Here is a 21,357-nt window from a genome sequence, read left to right as displayed (position 1 = left end):
TGCCTAGCCCTAACCTAGCCCCTGTGTCACACAATAGTTCTTTTTGCTGAACTTTGAGTTATCAGTGGGAGTCAAGAAAAAAAAAAATTAAAGAAAGATGTAGAGGAAAATCTGGCAAAATAGTGAATTCAACTACTCTACCCCAAGCTAAATACCTTACAGATAGGTAGAAGGCAGGGAAATGTATTTCTCTGAAGAAGGGTCAAAGGTTCTGATTTAGGTTAGGAAAATTCAAGTTTGATGTATTAAAAGCAGAATAATTTTTTTTCACTCCCTGTGTGTTGATAACCTAATGCCCAAAGTATTAAGTGACTGCTGAGTTTATGTCTTGCACTATATGCAATGCTGGCCTTCTGATTTGGAATGCTGCCCTCTTGGACTTACATCCAAGGGGCAAGTTAGTAACTCCAAAAGGCAAAAGCTGAGACCATGTTCAGTAACTGATTCTCATGCCACTTAAATATAGCAGAAGCAAAAGATCCCCCATGATCAGCAAATAACTGAACTGGATGATATATCACCCCCAATTTTATCCATGATGGTTTACAAATGAGAAAACAACTTACTTTGAAAGGCATGGCAGAATTGTAATTCTCTGGAATCTCCCAGGACAGCAATACTGATGTCTTCATTACTGCTTTGACATGAAAATTTTTTGCAAACACTGCTGGAAAAGGAAAAACAATGTATTCAAACTATTTCTAAAAACTCACTACCTATCCCTTTTCCACCACTAACCAAAGGGAGTAAACTACTCGCTTCCTATTTGCTCCATGTGAGAGGTATCGGTGTCCTACCTTTTTAAGGCATTCACTTTAATACCCCATTCTTACAAAGGTAGTTCCTTTCACACCAATTCATTTAACTACTTTGTGCTTTCCTTACCTGAAGATAATGTGCGGCTGTCAGCCAGACTTGCTTGGCATGGAATAACTGAAATCTACAGCATCCAAAACATATTAAGATTTACATACGTTACCTTGTGCTCTTGTTGTACCTATTAATATGAATGGGCCGATCAGTTTATTTACAGCTTCAAAACACTGATATCCCAAGACCGACATTCCTTTCAAGGAGAAGGCCATAAGCAGACAAATCCTACCTTGATCCACAGGCAGTGTCCTGAACTGGACACTTGGACTATACGGACCGGGCCCTTTGCTTGTGTGAGCACGTACTTTTACGTCATATGTGGTATCTGGTTTTAGGCCAGTAAGTGTCATAGTGGTATCAGCGGGAACAATGAGCTGCTCCACCGGATGGTGGGGGATGTTGATATCCCTGTACAGAAGGGTGTACTTGGTGATAATGCCGTTTCTCTCTGCTAAGACGGGTGGCTGCCAGGATAACTGGACTGATGTTGAGGTGGTGCCTTCTGAGTGGAGGTTCTGGGGGAATCCATTGGGTACTTCTTCAGGAACAGAAATCTCCTTGACCATCTCCTCCCCGAAGCCCACTTTGTTTTTAGCGGAGAGCCTAAAGATGTAAGATGCTCCTTTATGGATATCCATAGCAGTAAAGTGGTCTTCTTTCTCTGAGAATTCAAGGGTAGTGAGCAGCTCCATGTCCTTTCGGCCAAATTTTAGACGATAGCCCTGAAGGGGGCCAAACGTGTCGACAGGAGGGTGCCATTGGATGAGTGCAGTATTCATCTGTGTGTGACTAATCACTAGCCGGGGTTTCCCTGGAACTGGAGCACAACATGATTTCATCATGGGTGGGGGGGTTGGGTTATGAAGATCAAAACATATATTCTAACATTTGAATTCTTTCCCCCAGAGAAGCTATATTACTTAAGCCTATGTGCCGGTAATCATGTGATATGCCTCCACTTGGGCCTCCAAAAACGTCCTCTCAAAATCATCTACTGCAATACTTTCTTTTAATAGAGGAGGAAACTTGGCATTCAGAAAGGGGGATTCTCCGAATGCTGCACCCAGGGTAAGAAACAGAGCTAGCAAGGAATAGAATGTGGGTCTTCTAATTTTAAACCCAGTTCTCTTTTCACTCTGCTACCTAACATGTCAATTCAGTTTGAGCAGTTTTATCTTGTGTTAACCACTTTCAAATTCTAGAAAAAAAAAGAATGCAATGTATGGAAGGCTGAAGGAATGAATCCAATTCAAGATTTTAACCAGACAAATAAGGAACAGAATCTGAGAAATAGAAGGGTCCTTCAAGGTCATGTGATCTAACCTTGACCTTAATAAGAATCTCTGCTACATTTTCCCTGAGAAAGTGGTCATTCACCTTCCACTTGAATGCCTCTTGAAAAGTCTACTTTTAAGACACCTTTGAAGCAAACAGGTTATGGCATGATAACCAACAGGGCATTCTGCAGAATGAGTTCTATCAAACCAGTCTAATTTCCTAGAAGAGAATGACCAGTAGATCAAGGGGAAGTAACAAACAATTTCTGTTTTGATGTTAGCAGAGCTTTTGATTCTGCCTTTTATGATGTGATCATCAATAGTTCAATACTTCAGAGACCTGTAATTTCATTGGTGAGGATGAAGTTGCCAAGGTAGATCTAAAAAAAAAAATCATCACCCCTCTTCAAAATTAAATAGGCAATTAGCTTCAGGTAAGTCAGTTTCAGAATATGGCACAATTATTCCCAATACTGATTCAGCTATCAAGAATATTATTTCAGTTTTCCTATAAAATCCAGTAATGTAAAAGACTTCTCAAAAATGATCTTACTCAAATTATAATATTAAAATTATCTCTTATAAGAGATCCATTGGCAAAAACATTCCATTTGGAATTGAAGGAATCCTGCCTCAGCTCCTTAATTATCTGTGCAGCCTATGGCCCTGCTTTGGGCCTTAGCTTTCTTCTCTGTGAAATGAGGAGGTTAAACTACATGGTTTTGATGGTTCCTTCTTGCTCAAACCAATGAAACATCATTTTTACCACACATTGGAAACTAGAGTTAATAGTTCTCAACGAGTGAGAAACAAATTAGCTTTTACTAAGTTAATCGAGCCATATTGTCTTTTTTAGGCATTTTGACTTACTGGCTCCATGGGCCATACAAACTTATCAGCCTTTCATTCATAGGAAATGGTAGGGATTGCCCTGTGGATTTCACATACAAGCATCATATGGGTCAAGAAGATCTGTCTGAGAAGGAAGAGAGAAGGCACACAGATGTCTGCAATGATTCCTTCCTCCAGCACCACAGTATATCAGGAGACCAAAGTTCTTATTTTTGTGCTGCCATAAACTACAAGAAAGGTTAACCTTAAGAGAGGTTAAAAGAATTTCCCAAAGTCACACAGGTAGTAAACAGCAATAGAAAGTAGCATTTCCCCATTCTGTATAAAGAAAAGGCAGTCTATGGTTCCACAAATGGGATAGACAAGATAATTGAAGTGAGAAAGAAATTACTCAAAGGGGAAAATGAATGATATGAAACAATGTGGGTAAATATTAAAGTTAGAAAAACAGGAACATTACGTGACTGTGCTCTGCCACTCCAAATAATCAAAATGAAACCTTACATGGTCTTGGAGCCAAATAATCTGACACTGAATTCCAGCTCCAACACTTATAAGTTGCTCAAACATGAACAAGTCACATTAGTTCCCACATCTCTAAAATGGGGCAGAGACTTTTCAATACAGGATTCCTAGGGTTTTCATAAAGAAAATCTGCATAAACATAAACCTTAAACAACTTAAAATAACCTTACTGAAAAGGGGGCCCATGTTTTGATTTTCTTGTACCTTTTCTCTTTCTTATTTTGGCTAGAGAATGTAATATTGAGGCAGATTATTCTGAACGTCCACAGCAATAATTCTGGTTTCTTTTAGTTTTAGAATGGCAATCAGGAAATATTTCACCATTTGATTATAATAGGTAATAATTCCAACAGGAATTACCTACAAATTAGATATGGCTTAAAAGTCCTTCATTTTCATTAAAAAATTAATTGTAAAACAACTGCACTTCAAAAGTCTTTTCTGCATCATTTGAGTGGGATGTGGAATGGGTATAAGTAGTCTCTCAGCATTAAGTAGTTGTCAAATAAAGAATTCAACTACTCATCTTAGGACAGTTTTTCATTGTATTATACAGCAGAATGGTAGAAAAAAAAATATGGACCATGGGCTGCCAGCAACCCTCCTAGTGTTGTTGAACCAGATTAAAATGTATTTGGGAATAAATATATTAAGTAAAATTTTAAAATATAATAGAACATAAGTAATGTTAATATATGGTTTTCTAAGTCAACATATGTCTTTCAGGGATCTTTATGTATAGTTTAGTGATCCTGTTTCTATTTGAGTTTTACACCAACATAATACACGATCACAGACGTGGTGCTGAAACGGACTCCAGAGGTCTCCTTTTATAGGTGAGAATACTAAGGTCCAGAAAGGTTTAAGTGATTTTGCCCAGGTTAGACAAGTATTATGAAGCAGAGGCGGGGGTTTGAGCCCAGGTAATCTAACTCCAAATATAGCAGGCTTCCCACTGTAATGTACTGAACTGAATCCAATCAAAGCACAAGCAAGAGGAGAGAAAAATAACTCCTCACAGATTCTAAGGAGAAAACTTCTGCAAGCTGTCACCAAATTATTTACATGATACAATGCTTTTATGCATATGACAGCTCTCACATTTAAGACTATTTTCATTTCTTAAAAATTGATTGGTAGTATCTAGAAAGAAGGTAAGAATGACTGCCAGTTTTCTAGGAGTGGAGAAAGGGCTCAAGGTTTTTCTATGAACTTGTATGTACAGCATAACCAAGAATTTTACTGTGTGGCTGCAAAGATCTCAGTTAAGTTATGTTGTGGGGTAAAACTCTTGCATACAGAACCTTGCTTACCCCCAGATAAGTAAAGTCAATGAGCAGTAACTAGGTGGTCCAACGGATAGAGCACTGGGCTTGTAATCAACAAAACTTATCTTTCTGAGTTCAAATCTAGCCTCACACTCTTATTAAAAAAATTGTGTAACCTTGGATAAGTCACTGAACCCTATGTTTATCACAGTTCCTGCTCTCTAAAATGACCTGGAGAGGAAATAGCAAACCACTCCAGTATTTTTACCAAGAAAACTCCCAAAGGGGTCATGAAGAGTCAAACACAACTTAACAACAACACTGGAAAAACCAATAAAGACACAGTAATCAGGCTTTGGTTTGCTTTTTAACATTTCATACCCTCAGTTTCCTTATCTGTAAAACTAAGGACATTATAAGATTTCTAAGGTGTGATTCCTATGAGACTAAAATGTTTTTAAGAATATTTACTATATTTTATAACATGTCAGTAATCTGGCTGCAGCCTACCCCTCCAGCTGTATTTCCTCCTATTTCCCTTCATTAATTCAACTTTCCAAGCACACTGAACCAAATAAACTGTTACCTAATCTCACCCCGTCGTCTCCTGACTATAGATCCATGCAGGCCATCCTCCATGCCTAGAATGCATTCATTTTTTATCTTTTTTTGTTGAAACTCTTCTCCTCTTTCAAAGTTCAGCTCCAATGCTACCTCCTCCTTGAAGTCTTCCCTCTGCACCATCCTCCACCCCCACCCTAGCTGAAAATATTCTGTCTCTTCTTAGATTTATTTTTAGGTCAATTTGTCTTCTACTCTTTCTTGCTTGTATCATATTTATTTGTTTTCTTGAATCACCAACTTCCTCCCTCCGTTAGAGAGCAAGATTCTTGAGTGTAAGTAGTGAGGTGGGAAGGAAGGAAGGGAGGGAACGCTTTTGATCTTTGTATTCTCATTTGACTACCATAATGACCACTACCACATAAGTACAATGTGTAGTACTGAACTGAATGGCTAAAAACAAACCAGATAAGAACAAAATAATTCAGGGTAAGCACAGTCCATGGCACATTTGTCAGAACTCACTACAAACATTAGGTAAGACTAATAATATTTTGTATAAAATTTGGAATGCTGTCATTGAATTGAGCACTTAGCACAATGTCTGGAACAGAGTTGGTGTTTAGTAAATGTTGACTGATTAATTAAATTTATAGCAATAATTTGGTCTGCTAAAAAAATAAAACACCTAAATTATCATAAACTGACAAATCCTAATGTCAAGTAAAAGAACTTGCAGCATGTACATGGTCTATTAAAAGCCAGCTACTGCATGCTGGATATGGTTTTCATTTTTAGCAATTAGTTAGCAGCTCCCTCAGATCCATGCCGATGTTAAGAATACTGCTAGGGTAAGATTAAGAAGGAGATGTTCGTGAGTCCTTTGCCAGGTTTTTGGTTTTGTTGGTTTTTGGTGTTGGATAAGGAAAACATTCTGAAGATCTGCAGAGTCCTTGTTTTGGAATTAGCGAATGTTTATTTATAGAGAATGCCTATCTACCTATACACATAAGTTTTGCATGGTGTTTGTATGAAACATACAGAAAGGCTACATAGTGGTAGAGAAATAGTCTTGGTGTAAGAAAGATCTGGGGTCAACTCCTTCTTCTGACACATACTGCCAGTTTGACCCTGGAAAAGACCTTTAATCCCTCAGTGCCTGCAGGCAACTAGAATGCTGTTTTTGTGTCCTTTCAGTTGTGTCCGACTTTCCATGACCCCATTTAGGGTTTTCTGGGCAAAGATACTGGACTGGTTTGCCATTTCCTTCTGCAGATCATTTTACAGATGAGGGAGTGAGGCAAACAGGGTTAAGTGACCTGCCCAGGGTCATACAGCAAAGACGCATCTGAGGCCATATTTGAACTCAAGTTCTTCTGACTCCCGGACCAGCATTTTATCCACCACACCACCTAACTGCCTTCAGAATAATATTAGTTAGCTAGTGCTTTAAGATTTGCAAGTGCTTTGCAAATATCTCATTTTATTAATATATATAACAAGTATGTTATATATATATATATAAATATATCATATATTGCAAAAAATATGGCATATAAAAACTTTCTGACTTTAAGTAACAGAAAAGGTACCAATCTTCATTGGTAGAGAGAACTTCCTCACTTGGAATAAAATCATAGATCCACTCCATCTGCATTTTACAAATATATAGTAAGTCTCTAAAATATTTAAATTAAATACCATAGCAATAATCCTAGCATTTTTAATTTTTTGTTATTGGTCTGATAAAAAAAGTTTAATTCAATTCCCTGAGAGACTAAGTGGATAGAAGTGTTAAGTCTGGTAAGGCTATGCCAGACTGTTTCAAGGAAGATACCCATTAATATGTGTTGGGCATAGTGGTAGACCAAGTCCATTGGAAATAACATAAGAATTTATCACATTGTTTTGGTCATCATATAGAGTAATAGTAAACTGGGTTCAGGTTGACATTCTGGATACCTAATGATACCTGGGTTAGTTAACTATAGATTCATCAAATTATACCAGTTCCTGTACTCTATGAGTGGCTGAGACATATTTTTGGCTATGACAAAAAAGTTCATCTCGTAGTGGACAGTAATGAATATCAAATTAACTTATCTTATACTTTGATAGAAGTATTCAAACTGATGTGGTCAATTATCAGCAGAGAAGTTCTCCCATAATAACTAAGGATACAATGGTAATCATTGGAAGCATATCAACCGTATGCATGTACACTGCTGAAATAGCTGTATTCCAGGCAAATTTAACAGACTAAAACCTATGATAGGCTTCAGTAGAGAGAGAAGTCACATACGTGCTATCTAAAATGCTGACACCAGCTGCCAAAGAATAAAAGACTTATCACATGCCCTCATTGTTTAGAAACTTGGGGCATTAGTCATTGTAACAAAAACTCATCTACATGAATCAACTAATAATATCTAGACTACAGAAGAAAAACTGTATAACTCAAGTCAATGGTGCATAGAAATGATGGTAACCAAGTATATTATTTCCAGTCAAATGTCACCCAAAGAGAACAATTTAGGTCATCTTCTCTTTGCCCATATTGGCAATTTTGCTTTTATAATGGAAAAAAAAATACTGGACAAGAAATCAGAAGACTCACATTTAAGTTTTGGATCTTCAGCTAACTATGTGTCATTTTAAGGAAAATTATTTTCTCTGAGTACTCTTTATTTTCTTCATCTATTAGAGACGACAACAATAAAAATAAAAGCTACCATGTACAGCACTTTAAGATTTGGAAAGCACTTTGCAAATCTTATTTTATCCTTACAACAACCTGGGGAAGTAGGAGGTGCTATTATTACCTATATTTTAGGAGGGAATTGAGGCAGACTGAAGTTAAATGACTTGTTCTGAGTCACATAGTTACTGAGTGTCTGAAGCTGGATTTGGACTCTAGGCCCACTGCTCTAACCACTATACCACCTAGCTACAGCTACCACTGGTCACCTCTATATTCCCTTTCAACACTGGAACCAAATCAAAACTTCTATGAAATTATAGAAATAATCATGATGATAGCTCATATTTTATATACCATGTTAAGGTTTGGAAAGTACTTTACATATAGACGCCTGAACTTTAAAGACTCCCATGGGATCAAGGCTTTTTTGTAAATGTTTGTCCAAGGGCATGATTAATTTTACTGAAATTCTAATGAGGACTGACAACTAAGTACCCTGGATTGAGATTTCTTTTCTCTTCCCATGTCCCAAGAGACTGTATAATCCTTTAACAAATCAGTATAGTACGATACTAGTTAACTGTTCAGTTAAATTCTAAAAAAGGATTAATCTGTATTTTGCAATTAATGAGCTTCATTCAATGTTGACATTGTTGTTGACCTTGACTTTGGAGTAATAAAAATAACAACATTAATCCAGGGAGGTTAAGTGATTTGCCCAAGATCATCCAGCTAGGTCTAGAATTCTTCATGCTGCCTTTGTCAAATTTCGTTAGTGGCTAAACCAATATTAGAACCAAAATCTCATGATCATTTCGATCTAACAAACATGTACTATGTGCAAAGCACTGTGCCAGTGCTGGGAATAAAAGGTGAGCTATTATTGAGACTCTGCTATCATGGAGCTTACAATCCAATCTAGGAGAAAATGATATACATAGGCCACTGTGAGAGAAGGAAGAGTGACATGAGTGCAAAAACTGTCATGAAAAGTACAATGAGAAATTTATGTGGAGGGAGAGATCACTTTCACTACTGGAATGGTGGTCATGAAAGGCCTTGTTGAGGTTGTGGCTCCTGAATTGGTCCCAGAAGTAAGGGTGAAATTGCAACAGAAAGAAGTAGGGGGAGAAGTAGGGACCTGGATAACAATGGGGGATAAAGAATCATTCCATTTACCCAAAATGTGGAGTAATATTTAGGCACATTTTCCAACCTTTAAAGTGCTACATGAATGTTTTACTATTATTATCATCATCATCATTAGTGACAACATGGCTATCATTATGTGGAGTATGGAATGTGTCTGAAAAGGTAAGTTGGAACCAAATTATGCAGGGTCTTAAGCACCATGATCCAGAAATTTCATACTAATTCTGCAGGAGTGATATGCTCAGAAGACTACACTAGGAAGATTACATGGGCAGTGGTGTAAAACTTTCTCACACCCAGCATGTTTCTTTCCCCTGCGCAATATGACATTCATCTTCACTTCTAAGGAGGTAGTGGTGTTCCCGGTCTTGTTGTCAAACACATTGGAAACAAGGAACCCCAAAGAAGATCAGAAACAAATCAAGTCATTGAAGAATTTACATGATGAGAGAAAAAAGATGGTTTAATCATGTATCTAGATGAATGAAAGACAGGTGGATAGCTAGAACTCTCCACTGGCACCCACTTAGTGTTACAAGAAAGTGAGCAAGGCCTCACACATGCTGAGCGGATATTCTAAAGCAAACTTTCAGGAGGACATGGAAAAAAGCATCTCACAGAATGCAAAGCTATGGATGGGTTGCAATTTTCATCACCATACACACATGCATATGTTTATACACACATATGAATGTATACATATAGGTGTCACACATATTTGCATATATGGGTATATATACACATATGCATGCATATGTATGTGTGTGCATATAGGCCTATATATTCATATTATACCATTTAAAATATATTGATCAGTTTTTTAAAACTCTTCCTAGTTTATTTTTTCTTCTTCAAAATATTCTTTGTGATAAAGGATGGGTCTCTAGGAGGGATTGGAGGAAAGATGCAGGGGGAAATTGAGGCAACATAAAAACAAAAGACATCAAAATTTTATCTAAAAAAGAGAAATAGAGAAAAATGATACAGAAAAAATGTATGCTAGCTTTACCTTCCTGTGTTATTACTGAGGCTTTCTATTTTTTTCCTGGAATGAGAGGGTGGAGAGACTAAAGCAATGGGCTGGTAATAAGAGGGAGCTGGTTCTGACCCATTGATTCTCACCCACCAGGCCGAGGGTGTTATATTTTGCCACCACTGCCAGGTCTGCTACTGCCATTCCCCTCCCTAACAGGTGCTCCATTCACAGCCAAAAACACAGGACAGAAAGTGAATGGGAAACACTAACACACACCACTGAAAGATGTGGGAGGGGTTCCAATGGTGTGACAGCTACAGGAACAGGGCCCAGTATCTTTGCAGGTTCACATGGCAGAAGTGAAAAGAGGCAGCAATAGATGGCTTTGAGATTTTCTACAAGTTAAAGGAGCTTTAGGCCTTTTTTTAGCTAAGAAAGCTGGGGAAATTGGGCCAGAGAATCAGAAAAGGAATAGAAATAGGAAATAAAGGGAGAAGGGTAACATAGAGTTCACATATTAAAGTTATTTTTTTCATCCAGAAATAGACTTTATTTCTTTTACTTGACACACTGCAAGTTGAGCTCTCTCAAATCTGGGCTGTGATGTAGCTACTACCTTCATCCTCATCCTCCTGGTAATTAATCCATGATTTGCATTTGCATCTTGTTTTAAGGTTTATAAAGCATTTTCCTGAAAATGAAGGAGGTAGTGCATCTATTATCATTTCCATTTTACCAGATGAGGGAAATGAGGTTCAAGAGAGGATAAATGACCTGACCACAGTCACACAGGTAGCAAAGATTCTGAGAAAAGGTGCATGGAAATCTAAGTCATACCTGACTCCACATCTTTCATTGTACAATGGGGACAGAATAGAGTTAATTATCATACATTATCAGGGGCTTAATCAGCAGGTGAAGTTTTCCTTCACAAGCCAAATCTACTTCCACTGTGGATATTCTGACCCTAATTTGGGAAAATATTCCCTTTCACCTTAAAAGTGTAAGGCATAAATTAGCTTTCTCTTTTTTTCATTCCTTGTTTTATGACCTGGTTGACCTATCACAACCTTTTATTCCCAAAGCCATTTAAGTCTGTAACCTATAATGATGATTCACAAAATACTCTAGTCACATATCTAACCATTTCAATTAGAAGTTAGAGAATTTAGAGGTAAAAAGGACTTAAAGACAGGATCAATCCAACCTCTTTCATTTTACAAATGGGGAAATTAAAGCCCAGAGGGGTTCTGCCAATTTTAAGCCAAGAAAAAAAAATCTAATGTAGCAGCTGAAAAAAAGTGTCGCTACATACAAAGGAAAATTCACATTAAATCTGGATAATGGGTTGATTTATACCCCACACCGTAGAACAATGATTGTGGTAATCGTGGGAAAGAATCATTGACAAAGGTAGGGACTGAAGAGAGAGTCTGATCATGAGAAATCATTCAAAGAACTGGCTTAAAACTCTATCCTCAGCTATACAAACATGACATAAGCAAATTAAACTTTTAAAAAATTGCTTTCTAATTTCAAAGATATTGATTTTATAAGCCTCTATTGACATATATATCATAAATAATTGCTCCATAACTAAAAGTTTTGATAATAAAAGAAAACCACATGAGAAATATTGAATTTGCCCTGTGTGCTGTAAATAAGAACCCTTTCAATTGAGGTTATTAGAAGTTCACATATCTGTGCTATAAATTCAGTAATTCTTTATAATACATACGCTGTTATTATCTATAATAGTATTTCAGTCTTTTTTTCAGTCATGTCCAACTCTTCATGACCCCATTTGGGGTTTTTTTTGGTAAAGATACTAGAATGGTTTACCATTTTCTTCTACAGCTCATTTTACAAATGAGGAAACTGAGGCAAATAGGGTTTAAGTGCCTTGCCTAGGGTCACGCAGCTAGTAAGTGTGTTATAATGGTATAACTCCCCCCCTCCCCCCAAATCATATTATCATGTTGTTTCAGCAACTGTGGGGGAATAAATACCATGAGTCCATCACTGGCTTGGCAGGGCAGGAAGAAACATTAAAGTCCTTGCTTTTGAAGTCGTTCTAATTATAGATTGATTTTTATTGCCCTAGCTTGAGAAGCAGGACCATCTTAAGAAAACAAGGGGGTAGGTTATTGAATTGAAAGCTCTCTCTGTCTTCACACTTGAGCCACTGTAGATTAAAAGCTGGAAACATTTCTCTTCTGAAATTCTGAATGAATTTCTCCCCATTAAAGATGTTCCAAAGCCCTAAATAAATTGCTATATAATGAATGAATACTGAAACATTGAAGGAGTGACACTGAAACTAGATGATGCAAGAAAATCACCCAGGCTATTTCTCTAATATGTGTTGTCAATGTGTAAATCCTTTAGCTTTGCCTGACTTACACGAACCACATCTTATTGATACGCCAGAGCATAACTGTTCCTTTGTACCAAGGTTCAGTCTTAAGTGAATTATTAGGATTAGGTTATAAACTCAGGGAAATGAGTATTTATGCTGGAACTATGGTTGTTAACTTTTGCATTTGTGGATTCCATTGCAGGGGGTCAGACCTGCGTCATCTATTCTCAGCTACTGCCTAGCTCCTTATTCAGTAAGCCAACAAGCATTTATTCAGCACTTACTGTGTGCAAAGCACTAGATCTAGGCAGAAAGGGAAGGAGATACCATTATGCATTTCCCTGGGGAAAAATAAAATTGAAGCAGCTTTCTAAGACCTATACAACCCTTAGGTTATAGACTTGTAGTCTGACAGGTCTACCATAGTTTTTCCTTTCTTTTTATCTTTACCTACAGTAAGTCCCAAAAAGGTTGTATTTAAAATTAAATTTTCCTTTATCTAAAGTCATATGTTAAGTGTATGACATGGATTGGTATCTTAAGGCACCCAGAGTGCATTTTTTTTTTGCAACCTGGACTGTCATTCTGTTTGGGATCGACTGGATAATTTTGATTTGTCTGCTACATTGGCTTATGCTTTATCTTTGTTCATGATGTGAGAACTCTATACAGAACATGCAAATGCTTCTATGCACAGGGGAGCTCTATACCTATCTATAGTGAGTACCTTACCTGACCTAGAGTGGGTACCAAGACACCTGCCCCAGGCATCTTGTTTTTAATTCTCCTTTCTGCTGCTTATTTGTTGGGTAATCCTAGGCCTCTTACTATTACCACTAAGTAATAGCCAGGGGATTTTGGGGGGAGGTGGTAAAAGATAAAACTTAAGTGAGTCAAGCTTCAGGTCAACAGATCCATTTAAAGGATTGTTGTGGGTTGTGGGAGAGCTAAATTATTAGAATAGCTTTGCCAGAAGGATTATTACAATATGAAACATGGGGCAGCATGGCACAGTGGAAAAATGTTGGAATTGGAGTCAGGAAGAATTGAGTTCAAATCTCACCTCAGATACTCACTACTTGTGTGATACTAAGCAAGTAATTTGCCCTCCCTTGGCCTCAGTTCCTCACCTGTAACATGAAGGGGTTGGTATAGATGGCCTCTGAGCTCCCTTTCAGCTCTAAAGCTACAATAAATTTGAATTCTGCATACTACTCCCCTTGTCCTAGTGAATATTGGTTATCCAAAGCTGACCATGACCCGGAAGATCATGTCGAGAGACAGTTTCCAGTATGTTTCAGGGCATGTGAATTTAGAGGAAAGCATTACCTGCACCAGTGGTAGACACCAATTTGGGCTTACTTCTAGCTCCATCCCCTTTGGTTGTATAGGCTGTCACTGTAAGGGAGTAGGCAGTTTCTGGTTGCAGTCCAGAAATGATCATGTCCTGAAATGACATAAGAGAACCAGAGACTCAATCAGCACCCACATGCCCACTGAGGGATACTAGAACCATTCGATTATGCAGCACATGCTTTAGAATCAATCATCTGCAGGTAGGGAAAGCATAGGATAAAGAGTGCCTGGAGATCCCCTTACAAATTACTGTTATGAGTTTGGTTTTCATCTGTGCTTGTTGCAAGGTGGCTTTCCATGTGATTAAGACACAATTCAATTCAACAAACATTTATTAAGCATCTACCATGTGAAAAAGATATTGTGCTAGGTGCTGCAGTTATAAGGACAAGAACAGAAGTCAGCAGCTTTCAATAAATGTATGCTGCAGATTGGATTGAAGGAGGTTATCACATGAATACAAAACCAATAGGTTTTAGCACCATGTCAACACTTTGCTATTGTTCATGATCCTACCAGTTTATCTTCTAGAACAGGGCTTCTTAAACTTTCCACTCACGACCCCTTCAGCACTTCTTAAACTGTGGGTTGTGACCCTGGGGTCACTGTTCTAGACTACAAGCTCCATGACATCCCATTGGAATGCCAATAACATAGTATCCACTGTCTAAGGAAGTCTTTGTAGAATGTACTTTATACAATGACTATATCACCTGGTCCATGTTTTACTACTCCACTAGGTTTCTTCTTAATGTAATTCACTGCATCCATATTGGTGACCTTTTGGATACTGTGACCTTAGAGTAGCTCCCCTTCCTTTAATCTACGTTTTCTCCTCTTTGCTTTACTTCCTTTTCCCACATTGTAAATACAGGCATTCACCAAGATTGAGTTCTCAGTTGGCTGCTCATCTCTCTGAGTATCCTCTTCCCTAATGGCCTTTCAATCACATAGTTTTAATGATCAATTATCTTGTATATAGCTGTCAAACCACAACTTCTATTAAATTTCTATTGTACATCTCCAACTGCTGGATGAGTATTTGTAGTCAGACATTCTGCTATCATCTCCAACTCAACTGACCTAAAACAACTCATCTTCTCACCTAAACTGGTTCTTCCAGTTCCCTACTTCTCTATTGCAGTACTGACATTTTTTGTGTACTCAAACATAGAAAATGAGAGTCTTCTCAGATTGCTCTCTCTTTCTCCCCACTGCTAAATATCTAATCAATTGCCAAATCCTATCCAGCCTTCCTTCACTTTGTCTCTCTTGTTCCTTCCTTTCAATTCTTACTCCCACAGTTTTGGTTAAAACACTCATCAACATATACATGGATTGTACTCAATAAAACTGGTCTCCCTAGCTACAGAATTTCAATTCCTACCCTTGTCTAATCTTACCTTAATCTAACCCACATGTTATTACCAGACCAATCTTCTTAAAACACTGTTTTCTAAAATTTCAATATTTTTTCAACAATCCTCATTGACACCTCACTGGATATATATATAATTTTTTTTTTACTCTGAAAAGCAAGGTATACTACAATACCGTCACCAGGACCTTTTTGACAACTTTCTAGCATGAATTCAAAAGTTGAATCAAGCTGATCTTTCCACTGTGTGCTGATCTTACTTTGTAATTCCTACTGTAAGACTTTTCTCATACTCATCACATCTCTTTTTCTCTCTCATATTGCAAATTTTCAGTCCCCTATGAAGTTCTACTCAACTATAAATTCGTCCCAGTATACTTGAGCCCATTTTCTTTAAACTCATAGCACCAATTATTTACTAAATAAACATGAAATATCTTATGATAGCTCTTTATGCTAGTTACTTATATAATTATTAAGTTCTGTGCTGTTTTAACTTTGTATGTGTTTATGTATTTTATAGTCAACTGGAATGTAAGACCCTAATGGACTTGGGCTTTGTAATTTTTTTTTTTTGGCACACTACATAGATAATAGTACATAGCCTTGCTCATGACAAATGAAACATTTTATTGATTGGTTTTAAAATAGTTTTGCTTGATCAATGATGGTAACTTGATTCCTTCACCTATAATCTGCATTGGCGAAATAGAGAACTGACAGTATAGATAATAGTGAACTCATACTTTTCCTAAACAAGTACATAGAGTGTGTATGCTATGAACTGAACACAATAGGTCATAAAGAGGCAATTATAAACACTGATTTTCTCCACTCTTCAACGCCTCCATTAAAAGCACAACTTCTCTGATTAGATTGCAAGGCGAAGTTAGTAGCAGCCATCAAAACAAATGCCTATAGAAGTCCATAACATTCCTTTTGCAATTCTCAGCACCATGCCAGATTCACATAGTAAAAGCCAAATTAAAAAAAAAAAAAGAGTGCCACAAAGTGAGGACAACTTCAATAATCTGTTAGTACATGCATCTGTGCAAACAATAAAAATATTTTATAAAGAAATGATAGGGAGGCTATAAAAATCCACACAAACATATACACAGTCTGTTTTCATCAAGCCAGTTGACAGTTACTCACATGTTCAGTAGTATCATCAAATTCCCACTGATTGAGAGTAAAGAAGATTGGAAAAACAAAACAAAAACAAAATGAAGAGAAAATTGTAGCCTCAATGAGGCAAATTTGCCCTGTATATACATATATATGATGTGTACATTTATATACACCTATATACATAAATATTACATAGATACATATATAGTTTAATATTTTAATAAGAGGTATGTTCAAATACATCTTTATTTTCAAAAGTGGAGCAAAAATGATACCTTTTTTCCCCTCCTTTGGAGATGACAGGTGGATTACAGTACTGTTATTACTGTAGGTAGGTAATATTTTCTCATATATACTACATTGTAATAAACCAATGAGGCATAATGAAAGGCTAATTTTTCTAGCTGTGCATTATGATGTGACATTTAGTTTGAGTTTAGTTATAGCCTACACAAATTACTTCACATCATCTATTTAAATTAATGTGTTTCATTAGATCTAACAGTCTCAAAGAATGGTTAGGATCACTAATGAAGTTTCAATACATAGTCAAGGAAAATCTAAGGTAGGAGACCAGAATGAGTCAAAAGGAAAATCTACAATTGATAGCAAAATCTGGGAAGGCACTCCGAAGAGGGAGGAGAAATCAACTGAATGCATTAAGTACTTAGTGCAACTAATCTGTGGCTCCCACATTCTAGAGCAAAACTAATCTAAATATGCATTCATGCATGAGGCAAAGGGAACAAATCATATGCACATTTTGCTCTTTTTCATAACTGTTCTTTAACAATCACCTTTCCCCTTAAAAATGAATGATGGTTTTAGTTGGTTTATTATTTATTACAGAGGTCAGCAAACTCTGGCCCTTGGGTCAAAATCAGTCCATGACCTACATAGCCTGGGATCTAAGAATTGTTTTTATATTTTAAAACAAAGTTTTGTAATATTTAAAAATTGTAAAAAATCATTCTTAGTTCATGAGGGACATAGCCCTGGTTTATACTGTGAGGATATTCTGTTTTCCCAAAAGCACACAATAGATGTTTATATATAACAAAGAAGTGGACCTTTCAAAGAATGGGCAGGAAACAATGTACTGTGTTGATAAAAACTGAATGCATAACAATCAACTCTTATGTTGGGATACCACATTCATATTTGGATTTTAAGCAAACAAGTGAGATACTGAACCAACTTCTAATAGACATCTTACTCAGTAGGAGTATATTGTTCACTTTGGGGAGTCATTTAGTATATTAAAACCTCAGTATGCATTCACTTTTATGGACCACAGGAGTATTTATTGCAATGTCATTTTTACTTACGAGATGGTCCTCTATTGACCTCCAAGGATTAATAAAGCTTTCCAAATAGCCCAATGACTTACAAAGATTCTATTTCTCAATGGGAGAATATGGCTTGACTCACAGGAAACTCTTCATCTCTTCAGAGAAAATTCAATGACTTGTTTTTATGTTCATCACTATCATGAATTTAAGCTTGAGTCTATTCCTTATACTATTCAGTAAAGAAGAGTGACCTTTCCTTCAATGGAAGAAGCTACAGTTTTGCAAGTCAGGTCATTTCAGATACACTTAGGTTTATGGTGAACTTCTTCATGAATCTTTCATGTAATGTGCACCACACCTTTAAAACCCCTACTTATTATTTTCCCTTAGATTTGACGAAATTTGTAACTCAGTAATATTTTTTAAAAATCAGAACTAGAAACCAAGATAAAGTTACAAAAAAACAAAAAAACCAAAAAAACAAGCTCAATGTAATGGCTTCATGCAATTAGTTATATTTAGAGCTATAAAGTACCTTAAAAGGCATATAATCCAATCCTCTCAATTTACAGATGAGGAAATGCAGGGCCAGAGAGGTGAAGGTGATTTGCCCAAAGTCACATAGATAGTATATGGCACAGCTCAAATTCAAATTCAGATCTTTTACTATTTCTTAAGAAAATATCAGTAAACATTTTATCAGAAATAAGCACTATAATGTAAAAACCTAAGATTAATTTCTGTTGATTTAAATATTTAATAATTTAATAATAATTTAAATATTCCTAGTGATATAAGTGGTTAGAAAATTGTATAAAATTATAAAGCAAATAGTATTTAGAAGATGTCTATTTCGGTTTCTGGGATGTGATGGTCAATTACTGATTGCATCTACAGATCAATGAAGAAAAACATCTTTAATATTAGAGGATTACCTGTGCGTCAGCCAGCATGACATCCTTCAGCATGGGTTGACCCTTGGGCTCACCATTTTCCATCCTCACATAATGCACTTGGTATCCTCGTATCTGGCCATGCTGTTTATTGGGCACAGGTGAGCGCCATGACACTTTAACAGATGTTGAGTTGACAGCCTCTACCTCGACTTTGCGAGGAGGACCACTAGGAACTGGAACAACATCATTGGATAAAAGAGAATTATAGGCACTTGTCCCACCCAGTCAGAGCTCTTTCTTTACTTAGGAAAAAAAAAATGGGCAGACCCACTAAGTTTTCTTTGAGGAATATAAATGGTTTCAAACAATGAAAATGCTCAACCAATCTGCTCTACCTTTCAGAGAAAAGATCAAAAAACATGACTGATGCAAAAAAAATGGAAGAAAAAAGAGTATCAGAGAAATAGAAAAACATGTAAAAATGTACAAAAGCCAAGGAGGATGCTTTGAAATTCAAAGCATTAAAGTACAAAGAGATATTATATTGAAATAATAATAAAAACTGGTTGTTTGTTGTTGTGGGATAGTTCTAAAGGTTTCTGTTTCATAGTGGAACAAAAAAGATGCTTGCTTATATGGCCCATCTTCTTTTATTTTTTTTCTCATACTGAAGGCATTCCATAGAGAACATACCAAAAAAATGCGGAGCATCACTGTCTCTAAAAGATGCAAGCCAAAATATATTTTATTTTTATATATGAACACACATGGCATCCAGCAACAAGAAGGTAAAAAGATATATTTGAAAAGTTAGAGCCAAGACAGAAGTGATTTCAGAAAAATAAAAAAAAAGTCAAGAAAAATGAAGAAGATTTGGAAAAGAAAGACAAAGAAAAGGGCTAGATTGCAAGAAGTAGTGGCAAATTGTTCTCTTTGGGGAGAAGCAAAATTACTTGGTGTTTTGAAATAAAAGATGACCGAGCTGTAGCAAAAGACGTGTCTTGGGCAAAAACACTGTAGTAATAGCGATGTTGTTAAAAAAAGATGAGCAGGATAAAAAAAAAGGGAATATATTGTTAGCCTATACAAAGACAGCAGACTGAGTGCATGTCAGGAAAGTGCAATTGATGTAGCGAAGGCAACATACCATCTTCATCGGTCCGAATCAATACAGATAAGCTCTCAGGGCCAGGTCCAACATCAGTGTGGGCTGTCACAGAGATCCGGTATTCAGTCCACTTTTCCAACTGTTCCAAAAGGTACTGGGTAGTTTCTGAAGGTATTCCCACAATCTCATGAGGTTTGTCATCTTCCCCGTCCATTGCTGTATACTTGATGGAGTATTCAGTGATAATGCCATTCTGTTTTTCCACTGGTGGAGGTTGCCAACTTACCAAAATGCTAGTGGAGCTGGGGCTGGTGCAACTAATGTCTTGAGGAGGAGCTGATGGCTCTTATTTTTGGTAGTGAATTAAAAGGAGCATTTGAGTGAAAGGATAGGAGTGGTTGGGGGGGAAATAATAAACAAAAGAAAAAAGTAAAACAGAAATAAACAAATAGCCAAAACACAAGGGTAAACAAATGAAAACAAAGCTCATAAACTTAAAAAAAAAAAGAAAATTTTAGACAAAACATAGGCACCTTGGCTTATTAACATGAACAAACTGAAAATGAATAAATCAACTGAAATATTTTTTAAATGGATGAGGGGGAAATATATGGGAATGGAACCTCACAATAACAAAGCCTAAAATAGAATTACCTACCTGTGATTTAAATTCTTCTTCTAAAAATATCCTCAACTTTCCCCCCTCCCAACTTCAAGTTGACTATCTTTCCTTAAAATGGCTGCAATTAGTGCAAGTTAGATTGTTTTGAAGCCTTATTATGCTTTGGACTTTTTAGTCCAAAATTATGCTTTATACTTATATAATTTGGAAACTGTTTTTCTTTGCTCTCTTTCTTTTTCTATTTTTTTTTCCTTTTTGTAATTCACTGAAGAAACTTGCAATAACTGCTAAATAACTTCTTTCTGTCAATCCTCTTTAGAAAAGAAAAAGAAAACAAAAAAGCTCAAACAAACCCAAAAAGGGCCACTTCTGAGCTCTCTGAACAACTGAATCTGCCTGAATCGAATCAACTACAAATAATGTTTAAATGAAATTTTTTATTCAAACATTGATTGTAGCCAGTGTACAATAAGCATGCAGAATCAATAGAAGATGAAAAGGCTTAGTCAAAGGTTTACCTACCCCAGGAAACGACAGGCTTCATGATTCTGACTGTAACTTGTACTTACCCCTATGTCAGCTTTCAGTTTTATATATATGTATATTTATTTTTTTAACTCCTCTTGAGACATCTTTGCTAGTGAAGAAGATCCCACCAGCAAATTTTGGTAAAAATCATTTATAACCAACCTAACGTGTCTTACAACATTTCAATAAAACAACAATTAAAATGATTTTTTAAAAAAGTAAACCTCCTGAAAAAAACATGACTCATCTATAAATTTTTCTATATATAGCAAAGAAGTAACAATTACTAAAAATATGATATAGGGATTTGGGAGGAGTGGGAAATCAAATTATATATCTGTTCATCGCCCAATGAGAAACAAACCTATTAGCATACTCCTAAATATGCTTCATCAAATAAACTCAAAAAGAACATCTCTACTTAAAAAAAGAAAGGTCAAATCATAACATCACTTGGAGAACTGCCATTTTCTTAAGAAAGCATGTCCTTTCTAAGATCCTT

The 21,357-nt window shown here is 36.4% G+C and overlaps 1 protein-coding gene across 1 annotated transcript in view; it reads right to left on the bottom strand.

The window, feature by feature from the left end:
• PTPRD (protein tyrosine phosphatase, receptor type D) overlaps positions 1 to 21,357 on the bottom strand; it is a 462,091-nt gene that overhangs the window by 172,483 nt on the left and 268,251 nt on the right. Inside the window, exons 10-15 of the mRNA XM_027863069.1 lie at positions 19,745 to 20,050; positions 18,637 to 18,830; positions 16,434 to 16,460; positions 13,874 to 13,991; positions 1,103 to 1,690; positions 567 to 667 (exon numbers count right to left, since the gene is read on the bottom strand). Coding sequence (XP_027718870.1) covers positions 567 to 667; positions 1,103 to 1,690; positions 13,874 to 13,991; positions 16,434 to 16,460; positions 18,637 to 18,830; positions 19,745 to 20,050 — 1,334 coding nt within the window. The remainder of the gene's footprint in view (positions 1 to 566; positions 668 to 1,102; positions 1,691 to 13,873; positions 13,992 to 16,433; positions 16,461 to 18,636; positions 18,831 to 19,744; positions 20,051 to 21,357) is intronic.

The sequence above is a fragment of the Vombatus ursinus genome, unplaced genomic scaffold, assembly GCF_900497805.2.
Source record: "Vombatus ursinus unplaced genomic scaffold, bare-nosed wombat genome assembly UNPS02014770.1, whole genome shotgun sequence".
Taxonomy (NCBI): domain Eukaryota; kingdom Metazoa; phylum Chordata; class Mammalia; order Diprotodontia; family Vombatidae; genus Vombatus; species Vombatus ursinus.
This window is presented reverse-complemented; position numbering and strand designations above follow the sequence as displayed.